The sequence below is a fragment of the Ornithorhynchus anatinus genome, chromosome 5 (assembly GCF_004115215.2).
Source record: "Ornithorhynchus anatinus isolate Pmale09 chromosome 5, mOrnAna1.pri.v4, whole genome shotgun sequence".
Taxonomy (NCBI): Eukaryota; Metazoa; Chordata; class Mammalia; order Monotremata; family Ornithorhynchidae; genus Ornithorhynchus; species Ornithorhynchus anatinus.
The window spans coordinates 103,117,775-103,137,075 of record NC_041732.1 but is presented as its reverse complement, the minus strand read 5'-3'; the positions used below and the strand labels follow the sequence as shown (position 1 = coordinate 103,137,075).

At 52.8% G+C, this 19,301-nt stretch overlaps 1 protein-coding gene across 1 annotated transcript in view; it reads left to right on the top strand.

Moving 5' to 3' along the window:
• The first annotated feature begins 9,330 nt into the window (after positions 1–9,330).
• The window catches only part of HK2 (hexokinase 2), a 78,423-nt gene continuing 68,452 nt past the window's right edge, over positions 9,331–19,301 (top strand). Inside the window, 1 exon segment of the mRNA XM_029065992.2 lies at positions 9,331–10,735. Within this exon segment, the coding sequence (XP_028921825.1) occupies positions 10,673–10,735 (63 nt within the window). The 5' untranslated portion in view covers positions 9,331–10,672.

Genomic DNA, 19,301 nt, shown 5'->3' with positions numbered 1-19,301 from the left:
ATGAGGGAACCGAGGCACAGAGAAGTGAAGTTACTTGCCCAAGGTCACACAACAGACAAGTGGCAAAACTGGGCGTAGAACCCACATCCTCTGACTCCCAAATCTGTGGTCTTGCCACTAGGCCATGCGGCTTCTCAGGGCCCTGAGCTGTTCCTTCATCCCGGGGAGAAATCCCGGTGGATCTTGGGGAGAGCAGCGGCACTGATTGATAGAGGCGGTGATTGATAGCTGCAGTTATTGGTAGCGGCTGTGATTGATAGCAGTGACTATTGACAGCAGCAGTGATTGATAGCAGCCTTTATTGATAGCGGGGGTGTTTGATAAGGGTGGTGATAGCAGCGGTGAGATAACAGGTGTGAGATAGTGAAGCTTGGACCCTCCTCCCTGTTTCGATCCAGAGTCAGTCGGTCAATCGTATTTATTGAGTGCTTACTGTGAGCAGAACTCTGTATTAAGCGCTTGGAGAGTACAACAGAACAGCAGAACAGACACATGCCCTGCCCACATCGAGCTTCCAGTTTACAGGAGGAGACAGACATGAATAGAAATAAATAAATAACAGATCTGGACATAAGTGCTGTGGGACTGGGTGTGGGGATGAATGAAGGGAGCGGGGATGAATGCAGGGAGCAAGTCAGGGTGATGCAGAAGGGAATGGGAAAAGAAGAAAGGAGTCATCCAAGATGGGATTGGGACAGCTTTCAACTATCTCCCAAGCTGTTTCCATTTCCAGCATCCCAGCAGTGGGGCAGTGAACCCCCATACTCTTTTTTTTCTTTTAATAGTATTTGTTAAGCACTTGCTATGTGCCAGGCACTGTTCTAAGCGCTGGGATAGACATATGGTAATTGCGTTGGATGCAGCCCTGTCCCACATGGGGCTTACAGTCTTCATCCCCATTTTACAGATGAGGGAAATGAGGCCCAGAAAAGTAAGGTGTGTTGCTCAAGGTCACATTGCAGAGAAGTGGAGGAACTGGGATTAGAACCCAAATCCTCTAGAATGCCGGTCCCTCTAGACTGTAAACTCGTTGTGGGCAGGGACTGTGTCTGTTTATTGTATTGTATCTCCCTTTCCCGAGTGGTTAGAGCAGAGCTCTGCACACCATAAGCACTCAATAAATATGATTGACTGACTCTGATTCCCAGGCCTGGGCTCTATCCACTATTCATTCATTCATTCAATTGTATTTATTGAGCGCTTCTTAAAAAAAAATCCTAAAAAAACCCTCCCTTGACCCCACTGCCCCCCCTCCAGTTATCAGTCCATCTCCCTCCTACCCTTCCTTTCCAAACTCCTGGAATGTCATTTACACTCGCTGCCTCGAATTCGTCACCTCCAACTCTCTCCTGGGCCCCCTCCAATCTGGCTTCTGCCCCCTCCACTCCACTGAAACCGCCTCCTCAAAGGTCACCCATGACCTCCGTCTTGCCAATCCAATAGCTCCTACTCCATCCTAATCCTCCTCCACCTCTCAGCTGCCTTTGACACCGTTGACCATCCTCTTCTCCTCAACACGTCATCCAATCTTGGCTTCAGAGACTCCGTCCTCTCCCGGTTCTCCTCTTATCTTTCTGGCCGTTCATTCTCGGTCTCCTTCGCGGGCTCCTCCTCCCCCTCCCATCCTCTAACTGTAGGGGTTCCTCAAGGGTCAGTTCTTGGTCCCCTTCTGTTCTCCATCTACACTCGCTCCCTCCGTGAACTCATTCGCTCCCAGGGCTTCAACTCTCATCTCTATGCAGATGACACACAGATCTACATCTCCTCCCCTGTTCTCTCCCCCTCCCTTCCGCCTCACATCTCCTCCTGCCTCCAGGACGTCTCCACCCAGATGTCTGCCCACCATCTCAAACTCAACATGTCCAAGACCGAGCTCCTTATCTTCCCTCCCAAACCCCGTCCTCTCCCTCACTTTCCCATCACTGTGGACGGCACCGCCGTCCTTCCCGTCTCACAGGCCCGCAACCTCGGTGTCATCCTTGATTCTGCTCTCTCATTCACCCCACTTATCCAATCCGTCACCAACACCTGCCGCTCTCACCTTCACAACATGGCCGAGATCCGCCCTTTCCTCTCCATCCAAACGGCTACCACGGTAGTACAGTCACTCGTCATACCCCGACTGGATGGTTGCATCAGCTTCCTTTCTGATCTCCCAACCTCCTGCCTCTCCCCACTTCAGTCTGTACTTCACTCCGCTGCCCGGATTATCTTCCTATAGAAACGTTCTGGGCATGTCACCCCCCTCCCCAAAAATCTCCTGTGGTTGCCTATCAACCTCCGTATCAAACCAAAACTCCTCACCCTTGATTTAAAGCCAGTCCATCCCCTGGCCCTTCCTATCTCCCCTCCCTCCTCTCCTCCTCCATCCTGGGCCGCACACTCCGCTCCTCTGCCGCCGCTCACCTCCTCCCTGGGCCTCCTTCTCGCCTGTCCCGCTGTCGACCCCTGGCCCACGTCCTACCTCTGGCCTAGAACGCCCTCCCTTCTCAAATCCACCAAACAATGACTCTTCCCCCCTTCAAAGCCCTACTGAAGGCTCACCTCCTCCGGGAGGCCTCCCCAGACTAAGCCCCCCTTTTCCTCAGTTCCTCCTCCCTTCCCCCTCTACCCAACTCACTTGTTTTGCTCTAAACCATTCCCCCCACCGCAGCACTTGTGTATATGAATGAACGAATATGTACATATCTGTAATTCTGTTTATTTATATTAATACCCCTTTGCTTGTTTTGATGTATCTATAATTCTGTTTATTAATATTGATCTTTTTACTTGTTTCGATGTCTGTCTCCCCCCTTCTAGACTGTACGCCCATTGTGGGCAGGGATTGTCTCTCTTTGTTGCTGAATTGTATTTTCCAAGGGCTTTGTCCAGTGCTCTGCACACAGTAAGTGCTCAATAAATACGAATGAATGAATGAATGAATGAACTTCTCTGGGACTCAGTTCCTTCATCTGTAAAATGGGGATTAAGAGTGTGAGCCCCATGTGGGACAGGGACTGTGTCCAACCTGTTTAACTTGTATCTACCTCAGCTCTTAGAACAGCACACATAGTAAGTGCTTAACAAGTACCATAACTATTATTATTATTATTACCCCAACCCCACAGCATTTACGTGCATATCCTGACACTGGGCCCTACCAAAAGTTTTGGAGAAGCAGTGTGGCTCAGTGGAAAGAGCCCGGGCTTGGGAGTCCCAAGAAGTCTCGTTCACCCCACACATCCTATCCGTTACCGAGACCTGCCGGTTTCACCTCTACAATATCGCCAAGATCCGCCCTTTCCTCTCCACCCAAACGGCTACCTTACTATTACGAGCTCTCGTTATATCCCGGCTAGACTACCGTGTCGGCCTTCTCTCTGACCTCCCTTCCTCTTCTCTCGCCCCACTCCGGTCTATTCTTCACTCCGCTGCCCCGCTCATCTTCCTGCAGAAACGATCTGGGCCTGTCACTCCCCTTCTTAAACAACTCCAGTGGTTGCCCATCGACCTCCGCTCCAAACAGAAACTCCTCACTCTAGGCTTCGAGGCTCTCCATCACCTTGCCCCTTCCCACCTCTCCTCCCTTCTCTCTTTCTACCGCCCACCCCGCACGCTCCGCTCCTCTGCCGCCCACCTCCTCACCGTCCCTCGGTCTCGCCCGTCCCGCCGTCGACCCCCGGGTCACGTCCTCCCGCGGTCCCGGAACGCCCTCCCTCCTCGCCTCCGCCAAACCGATTCTCTTTCCCTCTTCAAAACCTTACTTAAAAATCACCTCCTCCAAGAGGCCTTCCCAGACTGAGCTCCTCTTCCCCCTCTACTCCCTCTGCCATCCCCCCTTTACCTCTCCGCAGCTAAAGCCTCATTTTCCCCTTTTCCCTCTGCTCCTCCACCTCTCCCTTCCCATCCCCACAGCACCGTACTCGTCCGCTCAACTGTATATATTTTCGTTACCCTATTTATTTTGTTAATGAATTGTACATCGCCTTGATTCTATTTAGTTGCCATCGGTTTTTACGAGATGTTCTTCCCCTTGACGCTGTTTAGTGCCATTGTTCTTGTCTGTCCGTCTCCCCCGATTAGACTGTAAGCCCGTCAAACGGCAGGGACCGTCTCTATCTGTTGCCGACTTGTTCATCCCAAGCGCTTAGTACAGTGCTCTGCACATAGTAAGCGCTCAATAAATACTATTGAATGAGTCAGAAGTCATGGGTTTGGATCCCAGCTCTGCTGCTTGTCAGCTGTGTGACTTTGGGCGAGTCACTTTACTTCTCTGTGCCTCAGTTACCTTTAACTGTAAAATAGGGATTAAGACTGTGAGCCCCATGTGGGACAATCTGATCACTTTGTATCCCCTAGCGCTTAGAACAGTGCTTTGCACATAGTAAGCGCTTAACAAATACCCGCATTATTTTAAATGTCTGCCTCTTCCACTTAACTAGAAGCTACTGGAGGACAGGGATCGTGTCTACCTACTCTATTGTATTCAACTCTTCCTAGTGCTTAGCCCAGTGCTCTGCACACAGTAGAATGAATTGCATGAGGGCAGGGATTGTGTCCACTAACTCTTCCAAGGGCTCAGTCCAGTGCTCTGCACAGAATAAACTTTAAGCATGATGGCAGCATGGCTTAGTGGAAAGAGCCCGGGCTTGGGAGTCAGAGATCATGGGTTCTAATCCCGGCTCTGCCCCTTGTCTGCTGTGCGGCCTTGGGCGAGCCACTTAAATTCTCTGCGCCTCAGTTCCCTCATCTGCAAAATGGGGATGAAGACTGTGAGCCCCATGCGGGACAACCCGATTACCTGATTAGAACAGTGCCTGGCACAGAGTGAGCGCTTAACAAATGCCATTATTATTATTATTGTTACTAACTTGATTGTACTCTTCATTCAGTCGTATTTATCGAGCGCTTACTATGTGCAGAGCACTGTACTAAATGCTTGGAATGTACAATTCGGCAACAGATAGAGACAATCCCTGCCCAACAATGGGTTTACAGCCTCCAAGTACTCAGTCTAGTGTTCTGTACACACTAGAGTGGAAGCTCCTCGAAGGCAGGGTTCTGGTGTATCGACTCTATCGTGATCTCCCAAGAGGACGGGGATCTTGTCTACTAACTCTAATGTGCTCTCCCAAGCGCTCAGTCCAGTGCTCTGCCCACAGCAGGCACTCAATTAATCCAATCGATTGATTGATCGATTAGCTCTGCTCATTCCCTCTGCTTGGCACTTGAGTTACTTCCCATCCTCCCCGATGATTGTCTCATGACTGAAAGGTAAAACCTGATTTCAGCTGCGGCCCTCCCGCCTGCCACGGAGGGGAAGGAACAGAACGTACTACAATTAGAATCGTTCGAGTCCGTGGCGATCCTCCCAAAGAGCGTTTGGCGGAACCTCCTGAGACCCGGGGTGGCCGCGACACCACCTGTTTTTGTTTTTTATGGTTTTTGTTAAACACTTAGAAGGACCTGGGTTCTAATCCCGGCTCCGCCGCTTGTCTGCTGTGTGATCTCGGACAAGTCGCTTCACTTCTCTGGGCCTCACTTCCTTCATCTGTAAAATGGGGATTAAGACTGTGAGCCCCACGTGGGACAGGGACTGTGTCCAACCTGATTTTCTTGTATCCACCTGGCACTTAGAACAGTGCTTGACACATAGTACGTGCTTAACAGAAACCATCATCATCATCAAGCGCTGGGGTTAGGTACAAGCTAATCAGGTTGGATGCAGTCCATGTTCATTCAGTCATATTTATTGAGTGCTTACTGTATGCACAGCACTGTACTAAGCGATTGGGGGAGGACAATAGAACAATATATAGACTCAATCCTTGCCCGCAAGAAGCTCACAGTCTAGAGCAGGAGACAGACATGAATAGAAATAAATCAATGAGAGATACGGACATAAGTACTGTGGGGCTGGGAGAGGGGAAGAATAAAGGGAGCAAGTCACGGAGATGCAGAAGGGAGTGGGAGAAGAAGAAAGGAGGGCTTAGTCAGGGAAGGCCTCTTGGAGGAGGTGGGCGTTCAGTAAGACTTTGAAGAAGGGGACAGTCATCGTCTGTCAGATGTGAGGTGGGAGGACGTTCCAGGCATCTCACTTTTAATCCCCATTTTACAGATAACTAAGGCACAGAGATTTACCCAAGGCCATGCAGCAGAAGAGTGGCGGAGCCGGCATTAGAACCCAGGTCCCTCTGACTCCCAGGCCCGTGCTCTGCGGATGGGGCCGATTTGGCAAAAGTGTTCTAAATTTGAACCCGCACCCCTTATGATCAGGTGTATGGGCACTGCAGGGGCTGGACTATGGCTCAGCCTACCCCTTCCCCCGCTTCCATCTGCCGGCCCAGCTCAGCACCTTCCTCGCCCCTGGAAACCCACACCACTCTGCCCTGTCCCTCGGGCTGGTGGTGGCCAGAGGGGCTAGATCAATCGATCAATCAAATTTATTGAGCATTTACTGTGTGCAGAGCACTGTACTACATGCTTGGGAGAGCATGGTACAACAGAGTTTGTAGTTACGTCCACAACGTGGACACACATGAATAGAAATAAAGAAATGAGAGCTACAGACATAAGTGCTCTGGGGCTGGGAGAGGATGACTCAAGGGTGCAAGTTCATTCATTCATTCAATAGTATTTATTGAGCGCTTACTATGTGCAGAGCACTGTACTAAGCGCTCGGAATGAACGAGTCGGCAACAGATAGAGACGGTCCCCGCCGTCGGACGGGCTCACGGTCCGATCGGGGGAGACGGACGGACGAGAACGACGGCGATAGATAGAGTCGAGGGGAAGGACGTCTCGTAAGAACGATGGCGACTAAATAGAATCGAGGCGATGTACATTTCATTAACAGAATAAATAGGGTGATGAAAATATATACGGTCGAGCGGACGAGTACGGTGCCGAGGGGATGGGAAGGGAGAGGGGGAGGAGTGGAGGGAGATGGGGGGAAAAGAGGGTTAAGCTGCGGAGAGGTGAAGGGGGGGCAGTGGAGGGAGTAGAGAGAGAAGGGGAGCTCAGTCTGGGAAGGCCTCTCGGAGGAGGTGAGTTTTAAGTAGGGTTTCGAAGAGGGGAAGAGAATCAGTTTGGCGGAGGTGAGGAGGGAGGGCGTTCCGGGACCGCGGGAGGACGCGGCCCGGGGGTCGACGGCGGGACGGGCGAGACCGAGGGACGGCGAGGAGGTGGGCGGCGGAGGAGCGGAGCGTGCGGGGTGGGCGGTAGAAAGAGAGAAGGGAGGAGAGGTAGGAAGGGGCGAGGTGACGTAGAGCCTTGAAGCCTAGAGTGATATATATATATATATATATATGTCATTTTATTTATTTATATTGATGTCTGTTTATTTGTATCATGTCTCTCCCCCTCCAGACTAGGGAAGCATCCTAGTGTAGAGGGAAGAGCGTGGGCCTGGGCGTCCATGGGTTCCAATTCTGACTCTGCCACTTGTCTGCTGCGTGACCTCAGGCAAGTCATTTCACTTCTCTGTGCCTCAGTTTCCTCATCCGCAAACTGGGGATTGAGACCGTGAGCCCCACGTGGGACTGTGTCCAACCCGATTTGCTTCTATCCACCCCAGCGCTCGGTAGGGTGCCTGGCGTATAGTAAGCCCTTAAGATACACCACATTATTAATTATTCTTAGACGGTGAGCTTGTTGCGGGCAGGGATTGACGCTCTCTGGGACTGTCTTGTATTTTTCGTGCTCAGTGCTCTGCACCCAGTGAGCGCTTGATAAATACGATTGAATGAATGATCACCTCCTCCAGGAGGCCTTCCCAGACTGAGCCTTCCCTTTCCCTCTGCCTCTCAACCCCTCCTCATTGCCCCCTCTCCCACCATCTGTTCTTCCCCCTTCCCCTCTCCTCAGCACTGTGCATATTTCCATATATTATTTATTACTCTATTTTGTTATATATCTATCTATGATTCTATTTATCTAGAGAATCTATTTATCTAGAAATCAGCGTGGCTGAGAGGAAAGAGCCCGGGCTTGGGAGTCGGAGGTCATGGGTTCGAATCCCGACCCTGCCACTTGTCAGCTGTGTGACTGTGGGCAAGTCGCTTCACTTCTCTGGGCCTCAGTTCCCTCATCTGTCAAACGGGGATGAAGACTGTGAGCCTCACGTGGGACAACCTGATGACCCCGTATCTCCCCCAGCACTTAGAACAGTGCTCTGCACATGGTAAGCAGCGTAGCTCAATGGGAAGAACCCGGGCTTGAGAGTCTGAGGTCATGGGTTCAAATCCCACTCTGCCGTTTGTCAGCTGTGTGACAGTGGGCAGCACGCCACTTCACTTCTCTGTGCCTCAGTTCCCTCATCTGTGAAATGGGAATGAAGACTGTGAGCCTCCCGTGGGACAACCTCATTCCCCTGTATCTACCCCATCGCTTAGAACAGTGCTCTGCACATAGTAAGCGCTTAACCAACACCAACATTATAGTAAGCCCTTAACAAATACAAACATTATTATTATTATTTATCTTGACGCTATTGACGCCTGGCTACTTGTTCTTCTTTAGTCCTGTTTTGCTTTGCTGTCCCTCTCCCCGTCTATTCATTCATTCATTCATTCATTCATTCATTCATTCATTCATTCATTCATTCATTCCCTCACTCACTCATTCATTCATTCATTCAATAGTTTTTATTGAGCGCTTACTATGTGCAGAGCACTGGACTAAGCGCTTGCCCGTCGTTGGACGGAGATGGTCTTTCTCCGTTGCCCAGTTGCAGCTTCCAAGCGTTCAGCCGAGCGCTCAGCACATAGTAAGCAGCGTGGCTCAGTGGAAAGAGCCCGGGCTTTGGAGTCAGAGGTCATGGGTTCAAATCCCGGCTCGGCCATTTGTCAGCTGTGTGACTTTGGGCAAGTCACTTAACTTCTCGGTGCCTCAGTTCCCTCATCTGTAAAATGGGGATGAAGACTGTGAGCCCCACGTGGGACAACCTGATTCCCTTGTGTCTACCCCAGCGCTTAGAACAGTGTTCGGCACATAGTAAGCGCTTAACAGATACCAGCATTATTATTATTAGTAGTAGTAAGCGCGCAATAAACACGACGGACGGGGCGCCCCCCGGCGGCGCTGGAGCACGTGCTCCGACCCCGCCTCCCGCGGGGGGCGAGTCACGTGACGCCGAGGAGGGGGGGAGAGAGAAAGTGGGCGGGGCCCGGAGATGGGCGGGGCCCGCGCGCGCGGACGGCGGCCGCTGATTGGCCGATCCGGGAGAAGCCGGCCGGCTCGGGGGACACGCCCCCTCCGGCGGCAGCCAATGGGAGGCGCGCTCGGGGCTGACGCGCGCGGTGGGCGGGGCCTCCCCGCTTCTCAATGGGCCACATTGTTGCGCGGCGGCTCCAGCGCCACTGCATCCAGCCGCGCTGCATCCAGCCCCGCCGCCCGGCTTCCTCGCCCCCTCGGGCTTGACTTTTTCCCGCCGCCTTCTTTCGTCCCGCTTTCTGTCTGCCGCCCTGGATCTTCGCCTCTTCGTCCGGCACCACTTACTGAGCGCCTGCCGGCGGCAGCCCGCAGGACTGGACTGAGCGCCCGGACCGCCGTGCCGGAGGACTGTATTAGGCGCCCCGTGGACCGCACTGAGCCCCCGGAGGACTACGAAGGGCCCGGAGGACTTTTCTAGGCTCCTGGAGCACTGTCCTAAGCGCCCGGAGGAGTTTATTAAGCTCCCCGGGGGACCGCACTGAGCGCCCCCGGGACTACGGAGAGCTCCGAGGGCTGCACTAGGCTCCCCGAGGACTGTCCTAAGCGCCCGGAGCACCGTCATAAACGTCCGGAGCACTGTATCAAGCCCCCAGGTGGACCGTACTGAGCGCCCGGAGAAGTACTGAGGGCTCGGAGGACTATACTGGGCTCCCCGAGGACCGTCCCGAGCGCCCCGAGCACCGGAGCGGTGCAATAGGGTCCGGGAGCACTGTCCTAAGCGCTCGGAGCACCGTAATAAACGTCCTGAGGACCGTACTAGGGTCTCGGAGCACTGTCCTGAGCTCCCGGAGGACTGTATTAAGCGCCCGGAGCACTGTCCCAAGCAGCGGCCCGACTGGACTAAGCCGATTTCGGCCGGGGAGGAAGAAGAGGGGGGTTTGAAGGCAGGACCCAACGCGTGGTCGAGGCCTGACGGGCGGCTTTGGGCTCCTGCCTCGCGCGTGCCTGTGCTCACTGCTCAGTGCTCAGGGTCCAGTGCTCAGTAATCAGTGCTTAGGGTCCAGTGCGCAGGGCTCAGTAATCAGTGCTTAGGGTCCAGTGCTCAGGACGCAGTGCTCAGTAACCAGTGTTTAGGGACCAGTGCTCAGGACTCAGTGCTCAGTAATCAGTGCTTAGGGTCCAGTGCTCAAGGCCCAGTGCTCATTGCTCAGGGCTCAGTACTCAGTGCTTAGGGTCCAGTACTCTGTGCTCAGTGCTTAGGGGTCAGTGGTCAGGGCTCAGTGCTTAGGGCCTAGTGCTCAGTGCTTAGGGCCCAGTGCTCAGTGCTTAGGGCTCAGTGGTCAGTGCTCAGGGCTCAGTGCTTAGGGCCTAGTGCTCAGTGCTTAGGGCTCAGTGGTCAGTGCTTAGGGCCCAGTACTCTGTGCTCAGTGCTCAGGACTCAGTGCTCAGTGGTCAGGACCCAGTGGTCAGTGCTCAGGACTCCGTGCTCAGGACCCAGTGCTCAGTGGTCCCCGAAGCCCACCGGGACAGCGGGAACATGATCGCCTCCCATCTGCTCGCCTACTTCTTCACCGAGCTCAACCACGACCAAGTGCAGAAGGTGCCGGCGGGGGGAGGGGGGGAGGTGGGGAAGGAGAGGGGGCTGGGGGGCGGGGAGCCCGGGACCGGCCCGCCGGAGGGGCGCTCAGCACGCTCCCCCGAGTCCCCTTCCCCTCCAGGCCCTCAGAAGAAGAAGAATCCTGCTACTGCTGAAGCGCCTATTATGTGATGAGGATGGTATTTTGGATAATAATAATAATGTTGGTATTTGTGAAGCGCTTTCCAGGTGCAGAGCACTGTGCTAAGCGCTGGGGGAGAGACAGGTTGTCCCACGTGAGGCTCCCAGTTAATCCCCATTAACTGTGGGGTTAAGCGCCTCCTCTGGGCCCAGCACTGCTCTGAGCGCTGGGGTAGATACCAGATCATCTTATAAGGATGAGATCTGTTGAGCGCTTATTGTGGGCCAAGCACTGTCCTAAGCGCTGGGAGAGATACGAGGTCATCAGGTGGTCCCACGTGGGGCGCGAGGTCTTCATCCCCGTTTTCCAGAGGAGGGAACTGAGGCCCAGAGAAGTGAAGTAAGTATCTGTTGCCGATTTGTCCGTTCCAAGCGCTTAGTCCAGTGCTCTGCACATAGTAAGCGCCCAATATTGAATAAAGTGACTGGTCCACGGTCACCCAGGTGAGCGGTGGCAAAGGCAGGATTAATAATAATAATAATAATAATAATGTTGGTATTTGTTAAGCGCTTACTATGTGCAGAGCACTGTTCTAAGCGCTTGGGGGGGAATACAGGGTCATCGGGTGGTCCCACGTGAGGCTCACGGTTAATCCCCATTTTCCAGATGAGGTCACTGAGGCCCAGTGAAGTGACTTGCCCACAGTCGCACAGCTGACAAGGGGCAGAGCCGGGATTCGAACCCATGACCTCTGACTCCCAAGCCCGGGCTCTTGTCACTGAGCCACGCCGCTTCTCACTAAGCGCCGGGGTGGATCCGAGTCGATCGGGTGGGATCCAGTCCCTGTCCCGCGTGGGGCTCCCCGTCTCCATCCCCATTTGACAGATGAGGTCACTGAGGCCCACAGAATAATAATGATGATGGTATTTAAGCGCTTACTCTGTCCCGAGCACTGTTCTAAGCGCTGGGCTAGGTACGCGATGATCACATTGCCCCCTGTGGGGCTCACAGTCTCCATCCCCATTTTACAGAGGAGGGAACTGAGGTCCGGAGAAGTGAAGTGACTCGCCCAAAGCCCCACAGCAGACCTGAGGCGGAGCCGAAATTAGAACCCGTGACCCTGGACCTCCGGTCCTTCCTCTGTAAAATGGGGATGGAGACTGTGAACCCCACGTGGGACAGGGACCGGGTCCAACCTGGTCTGCTTGTAGCCTCCCCAGCGCTTAGTACAGTGCCTGGCACCCAGTAAGCGCTTAACAAATACCACTTTTATTATTATTAAGGGGGGTGATCGATGACATCCAGGCGCTTGGTCCAGTGCGTAGTAAGCGCTCAATAAATAGCCCCGTTGGACTGCTTGATGGCTGGCGGTCGGTGGAGGGGAAACTCCGTGACCAGAGCCACGTCTGCAGGAGTTGGGGATTTCCCCCTGCCACACTCCTCCCCTCTTCCACGCCCCCACTACCCCTCTCTCTCCATCTCTGGAGGGGTGGTGATGATGACGACGATGGCATTTATTAAGCGCTTACTATGTGCCAAGCACTGTTCTAAACGCTGAGCGTTGGTCCCCTCAAGCACGTTCTCCAGCCTCCGTCTGGAGGCGGAGAGGTGGGGGGGGGGGCGCCTGGGTCCTGCCCTGCCCTGTAGTAATAATAATAATAATGATGGTATTTAAGCGCTTACTACATGTCGAGCACTGTTCTAAGCGTCGGGGGAGATATCTATGATTCTATTTATCTTGATGGTATTGATACCTGACTACTTATTTTGTTTTGCTGTCTGGCTCCCCCCTTCTAGACCGTGAAGGGATTGTCTCTATCTGTTGCCCAATTGTATATTCTAACCGCTTAGTACAGTGCTCTGCACACAGTAAACGCTCAATAAATATGAATGAATGAATGAAAGGCTCATAGGGTTGTCCCACGTGGGGCTCACAATCTTCATCTCCATTTTACAGATGAAGTAACTGAGGCACAGAGAATAATAGTAATGTGGTATTATTAAGCGCTTACTATGTGCAGAGCACTGTTGTAAGCGCTGGGGTAGATACAGAGATCAGGTTGTCCCACCGTGAGGCTCACAGTCTTCATCCCCATTGGACAGGTGAGGGAACTGAGGCACAGAGAAGTGAAGTGACTTGGCCACAGTCACCCAGCTGACAAGTGGCAGAGCTGGGATCTGAACCCATGACTTCTGACTCCCAAGCCCGGGCTCTTTCCACTGAGCCACGCTGCTTCTCTACTAGATAGCTCTGGAGCAAATTATCATTACTATTATTAATAATTGCATTTATTGAGCTCTTACCATGTGCAAAGTACTGTACTAAGCGCTTGGGTGAGTACAATATAACATCAAGCACATTCTCTGCCCTCAGTGAGCTCACAGTCTAGAGGGGAAGATGGACATTAATTGTATCTATTTATATTATATAGACATATGTACCGTGGGGAAGGGAGAGGAGATGAATGAAGGGTAAATCAAGGCGACCAGGCTGGACACTATTCCATCCCACATGGGGCTTAGAGTCCCAGCCCCCATTTTGCAGATGAGGAAAATGAGGCCCCCGAGACGTGAAATGACCTGCCCAAGGTCACCCAGCATTGGGTTTGGGGGCTCGGGGATGGGGGAGGCGCCCCCCGGGTTGAAGTTGGGGAAAGTGAGCCGGGGGGCAGCGGGGAAGGAGGGAAGAGTTACCCAAGTTGCCCCCGGCCCGCTGGGGGAGGGTGGTCCCCTGCCCTGACCCCGGGCAAGGCCGGGGCCGTAGCCCGTTTCGGGTGCCGAGCCGGGCTCAGAGCTCCGGAGAAACCCGAAAGTTAATCGCTGGCATTTATTGAACACTTACCATGTGCAGAGCACTGGACTAAGCACTTGGGAGACAGGGTTGGTGGAGGTGACCGCTGCTCAAAAGGAGCTGACAGTCTAGAGAGGGAGACGGGTATTAATAGAAATTCCAGGTAGGCGTGCAGCGTGGCGTAGTGGAAAGAGCCTGGGCTTGGGAGTCAGAAGGTCTTGGGTTCTAATTCCGGCTCCACTGCTTGTCTGCTCTGTGGCCTTGAATAAGTCACTTCACTTCTCTGGCCTCAGTTTCCTCATCTGTAAAATGGGGGTGGAGGCTGTGAGCCCCGTATGGGACAGGGACTGTCCAACCCGATTTGCTTGTAGCCACTGCAGCGCTTCCTATAGTGCTTGGCACATAGAAAGTACTTAAATGCCACTATTATTATTATTATTATTATTGTGAGGATATAATAATGTTGGTATTTGTTAAGCGCTTACTAGGTGCAGAGCACTGTTCTAAGCGCTGGGGTAGATACAGGGTCATCGGGTTGTCCCACGTGAGGCTCACAGTTAATCCCCATTTTACAGATGAGGGAACTGAGGCCCAGAGAAGTGAAGTGACTTGCCCACCGTCACACAGCTGACAGGTGGCAGAGCTGGGATTCGAACCCATGACCTCGGACTCCCAAGCCCCGACTCTTTCCACCTAGCCCCGCTGATATGCATCTAAGTGCTGGGGGAGGATCAAAGTGCTTAAGGGGTCCACAGCCAAGCATAGAGGGGAGGGCTGAGAGGAGAAAGTAGTAGTCAGGGCAGGCCTCTTGGAGGAGATGGGATTTTAGGAGGGCTTTGAAGATGGGAGAGGGTGGTAGTCTATCTGATACGAAGGGGAAGGGAATTCTTTTGTTTTGTGGTATTTAAGTTCTTACTATGTGCCAGGCACTATAATAATAATGGTAATTCTTAAGCGCTTAGTATTTGCCAAGCAGTGTCCTAAACACCGGGGTGGATGATACAAGCTAATCAGGTTGGTCACAGTCCCTGTCCCACATGGGGCTCACACCCTCAATCCCCATTTTACAGATGAGGTAACTGAGATCCAGAGAAGTGAAGTGACTTGCCCAAGGTCACACCGCAGACGAGAGGCGGAGCTGAGATTAGAACCCATGACCTTCTGACTCCCAGGCCCGGGCTCTACCCACTACGTCATGCTGCTAAGCACTGGGGTGGATACAAGCAAATCGGGTGGGACGCAGGCCCCTGTCCCGCACGGGGATCACGTTCTCAATCCCCATTTGCCAGATGAGGGAACTGAGGTCCAGTGAAGTGACTTGGCCAAGGTCACGCAGCGGGCAAGTGGCGGAGCCGGAATTAGAACCCGTGACCTTGCGACTCCCAGGCCCGGGCTCTAGCCATCGCACCACGTTCAGAGGGAGACTGTGGACAAAACGTTGGCAGCGAGATAGAAGAGACCAAGATGGAGGTACAGTTGTGAGGAGGTTGGCGCTGAAGGAGCGGAGCGTACGCTGTAGGGGGAGATCGGTGAGGTGGGAAGGAGATCGTTGAGCGAGGGCTTGAATCCTTCCAGGTTTTACGAGAATCTGACCTGTAGGAACAGAGTGATTTGCAGTTGGACCCAACTCAACCTCAAATTAGTCCCAGTTGTTGCTTTGGGTGGCAGATTTAGCACTTTTCCCTGTTACTCACATTGCCCCAAGGATTGGCAAATGGTGGAAGAGTGCTCGCGGGGCCCTCACGGTGCTCACCCGCCAGTCAGCTGTGTGACCGAGGGCAAGTCACTTCTCTGTGCCTCAGCGACCTCATCTGTAAAATGGGGATTAAGACGGTGAGCCTCACGTGGGACAACCTGATTACCCTGCATCCACCCCTGTGCTTAGAACAGTGCTCTGCACACAGTAAGCGCTTAACAAATAACGACATTATTATGATTAGCTAGGAGGGACCTGGAAGCAGACACCAGAATGGAAAGACTGTGGTAAAAATAACGAGGAAAATGGTTAAAATTCGAAGCAATCGAAAGAGTCAAGGGATACTATATTTCATTCAGTTGTATTTACTGAGTGCTTACTGTGTGCAGAGCACTACTAAGCACTTAAAGTACAATTCGGCAACAGATGGAGACAAGCCCTACCCATCAACGGGACTCACAGTCTACTTTGTCTGTTACGTTGTTCTCTCTTAAAAGTGCTTATAATCTTCTGTGTGCAGAGCACTGTTCCCAGCCCTTGAGAGACAGGGTTAGTACAGTAGTTTGTTAATAATAATAATAATAATAATGATAATGATGGTATTTAAGCGCTTACTATGTGCCAAGCACTATTCTAAGCGCTGGGGGAGATACAAGGTCATCGGATTGTCATTCATTCATTCATTCAATAGTATTTATCGAGTGCTTACTACGTGCAGAGCACCGGACTAAGCGCTCGGAATGAACGAGTCGGCAACAGATAGAGACGGTCCCCGCCGTCGGACGGGCTCACGGTCCGATCGGGGGAGACGGACGGACGAGAACGACGGCGATAGATAGAGTCGAGGGGAAGAACGTCTCGTAAAGACGATGGCGACTAAATAGAATCGAGGCGATGTACGTTTCACGAACAGAATAAATAGGGTGATGAAAATATATACAGTCGAGCGGACGAGTACGGTGCCGAGGGGATGGGAAGGGAGAGGGGGAGGAGCGGAGGGAGATGGGGGGAGAAGAGGGTTAACCTGCGGAGAGGTGAAGGGGGGTGGTAGAGGGAGTAGAGGGAGAAGGGGAGCTCAGTCTGGGAAGGCCTCTCGGAGGAGGTGAGTTTGAAGTAGGGTTTCGAAGAGGGGAAGAGAATGAGTTTGGTGGAGGTGAGGAGGGAGGGCGTTCCGGGACCGCGGGAGGACGAGACCGAGGGACGGTGAAGAGGTGGTTGGCGGAGGAGCGGAGCGTGCGGGGTGGGCGGTAGAAAGAGAGAAGGGAAGAGAGGTAGGAAGGGGCAAGGTGACGGAGAGCCTCGAAGCCTAGAGTGAGGAGTTTTTGTTTGGAGCGGAGGTCGATAGGCAACCACTGGAGGTGTTTAAGAAGGGGAGTGACAGGCCCAGAGCGTTTCTGCGGGAAGAGGAGCCGGGCAGCCGAGTGAAGAATAGACTGGAGCGGGGCGAGAGAGGAGGAAGGGCGATCAGAGAGATTGTCCCACGTGGGGCTCACAGTCTTCATCCCCATTTTACAGATGAGGAAACGGAGGCCCAGAGAATTGGAGTGACTCGCCCAAAGTCACACAGCTGACAAGTGGCAGAGATGGGATTAGAACCCACAACCTCTGACTTCCAAGCCTGGGCTCTTTCCACTAAGCCATGCCACACCTCAGTTATGGGAAGAACCATGGCAAGGCTAGATCCTGGGCCTGGGAGTCAGGAGGACATGGGTTCGAGTCTCAGCACGGCCACTTGTCTGCTGTGTGGTCTTGGGCAAGTCACTTCACTTCTCTGGGCCTCAGTTACCTCATCTGGAAAATGGGGATCGAGACTGTGAGCCCCATGCAGAACAGGGATGGTGCCCAACCCGATTTGCTTGCATTCACCCCAGCGCTTAGTACAGTGCCTGGCACATAGTAAGCCGTTAACAAATATTACAATTTTTAGTAATTTTTGGAGAAGCAGCGTGCTCAGTGGAACGAGCACGGGCTTGGGAGTCAGAGGTCAGAGTTCGAATCCCGGCTCTGCCACTTGTCAGCTGGGTGACTGTGGGCAAGTCACTTCACTTCTCCGTGCCTCAGTTCCCTCATCTGTAAAATGGGGATGAAGACCGTGAGCCTCACGTGGGACAACCTGATGACCCTGAATCTACCCCAGTGCTTAGAAGAGTATTCTGCACATAATAAGCACTTAACAAATACCAACATTATAGTAGACATGATCCCTGCCTTTCAGAGAGTTTAAAGTCTAGCATGGGCAGAGCACTGTACTGAGCGGTTGGGAGGCTACAATACAACAGAGTTGGTAGGCACGTCCAGGAGCTTACAGTCTAGAGGAGGAGACAGGCAAAAGAAATCATGGAAATGTACTGAAGTACATCCTCCCCAGACTGTCAACTCCTTCTCTGGTGCTCTCCCAAGTGCTCAGAACAGTGCTCTGCACACAGCAGACTGAAAAGTGCCCGAGGGCAAGGAATGTGAGCCTGTTGTGGAAAGGGATTGTCTCTATCTGTTGCTGAGTTGTACTTCCCAAGTGCTTAGTATAAGTGCTCTGCACACAATAAGAGCTCAATAAATTAGTGCTTGAATGAATGACTACCTACTAACTCTATTATGCTCTCCCAAGTGCTCAGCACAATGCTGTGAGCACAGGAGACTGTAAACTCCTTGAGGACAGAGATGGTAGCTTCTAATTCTATTGTATTCTCCCAAGTGCTCAGTACAGTGCTCTACAAACAAAAGACTGTAAGTTCCTTGATGGCGGGGATTGCGAATACTTACTCTGTTATACAATCCCATGAGCTCAGTATAGTGCTCTGCATACAGTACGCTGTGAGCTCCTCTAGGGCAGGGATCGTGAATAATAATAATCTTGGTATTTGTTAAGCGTTTACTATGGGCAGAGCACTGTTCTAAGCGCTGGGTTATATACAGAGAAATCAGGTTGTCCAACGTGAGGCTCACAGTCTTCATCCCCATTTTACGGATGAGGTAACTGAGGCACAGAGAAGTGAAGTGACTTGCCCCCAGTCACACAGCTGCCAAGTGGCGGAGCTGGGATTCGAACCCATGACCTCTGACTCCCAAGCCCATGCTCTTTCCACTGAGCCACGTGAATACTTTATTGTACTCCTCCATGAGCTCAGTAAAGTGCTCTGCTCACAGTGGGTGCTCAAATAATGCTCTAGCCACCCTCCCCGGCAGTTCTTTCCTGGAGAAGCAGCACTCAATAAATGCCCCTGATTAATTCAATCAGTCTATTGGGTGCTTACTGTGTGCAGAGCACTGTATCAACCGCTTGGAAGAGGACAATACAACAGTCAGTAGATGCATTCCCTGCCCACAAGGAGCCGACAGTCGAGAGGGGGAGACGGGCGTGAATAGAAATAAATAAATTGAGAGATGGACGTGAGTGGTGTGGGACTGGGAGGAGGGAGGAAGAAAGGGAGCGAGTCAGGGAAAGGAGTGGGAGATGAGGAAAAGTGGGGCTCAGTCAGGGAAGGCCTCCTGGAGGAGATGGGCCTTCAGTAAGGCTTTGAAGGAGGGGGAGAGTCATCGTCTGGGGGATTTGAGGAGGGAGGGCCTTCCGGGCCGGAGGCGGGATGTGGACCGGGGGTCCCCGGTGAGACGGGAGATGGAGGCCCAGGGAGGAGGTTGGCATTAGGGGAGCCAAATGTATGGGCCGATTGACTGGGGAGGAAGTTTTTGGTAGCTGCATCTCATTTTCCCCGACCTTCCTTCATTCAATTGTATTTATTGAGCACTTACTGTGTGCAGAGCACTGGACTAAGCGCTCGCAGCAAATAGAGACCGTCCCTTCCCAACGACTGAGCCAGCCTGGCTCCAGCCCTTTTCTCCCGCTCAGGCCCCGAGCATCGGTTCGGCTCATTTCCTTCCTGTTTCAAAGACAGGAGCCCTCTGTCAGGTCTGGAGAAAAGAGCCCGGGTCTCGGGGGTCAGGACGCCTGGGTCGGGGCACGGGC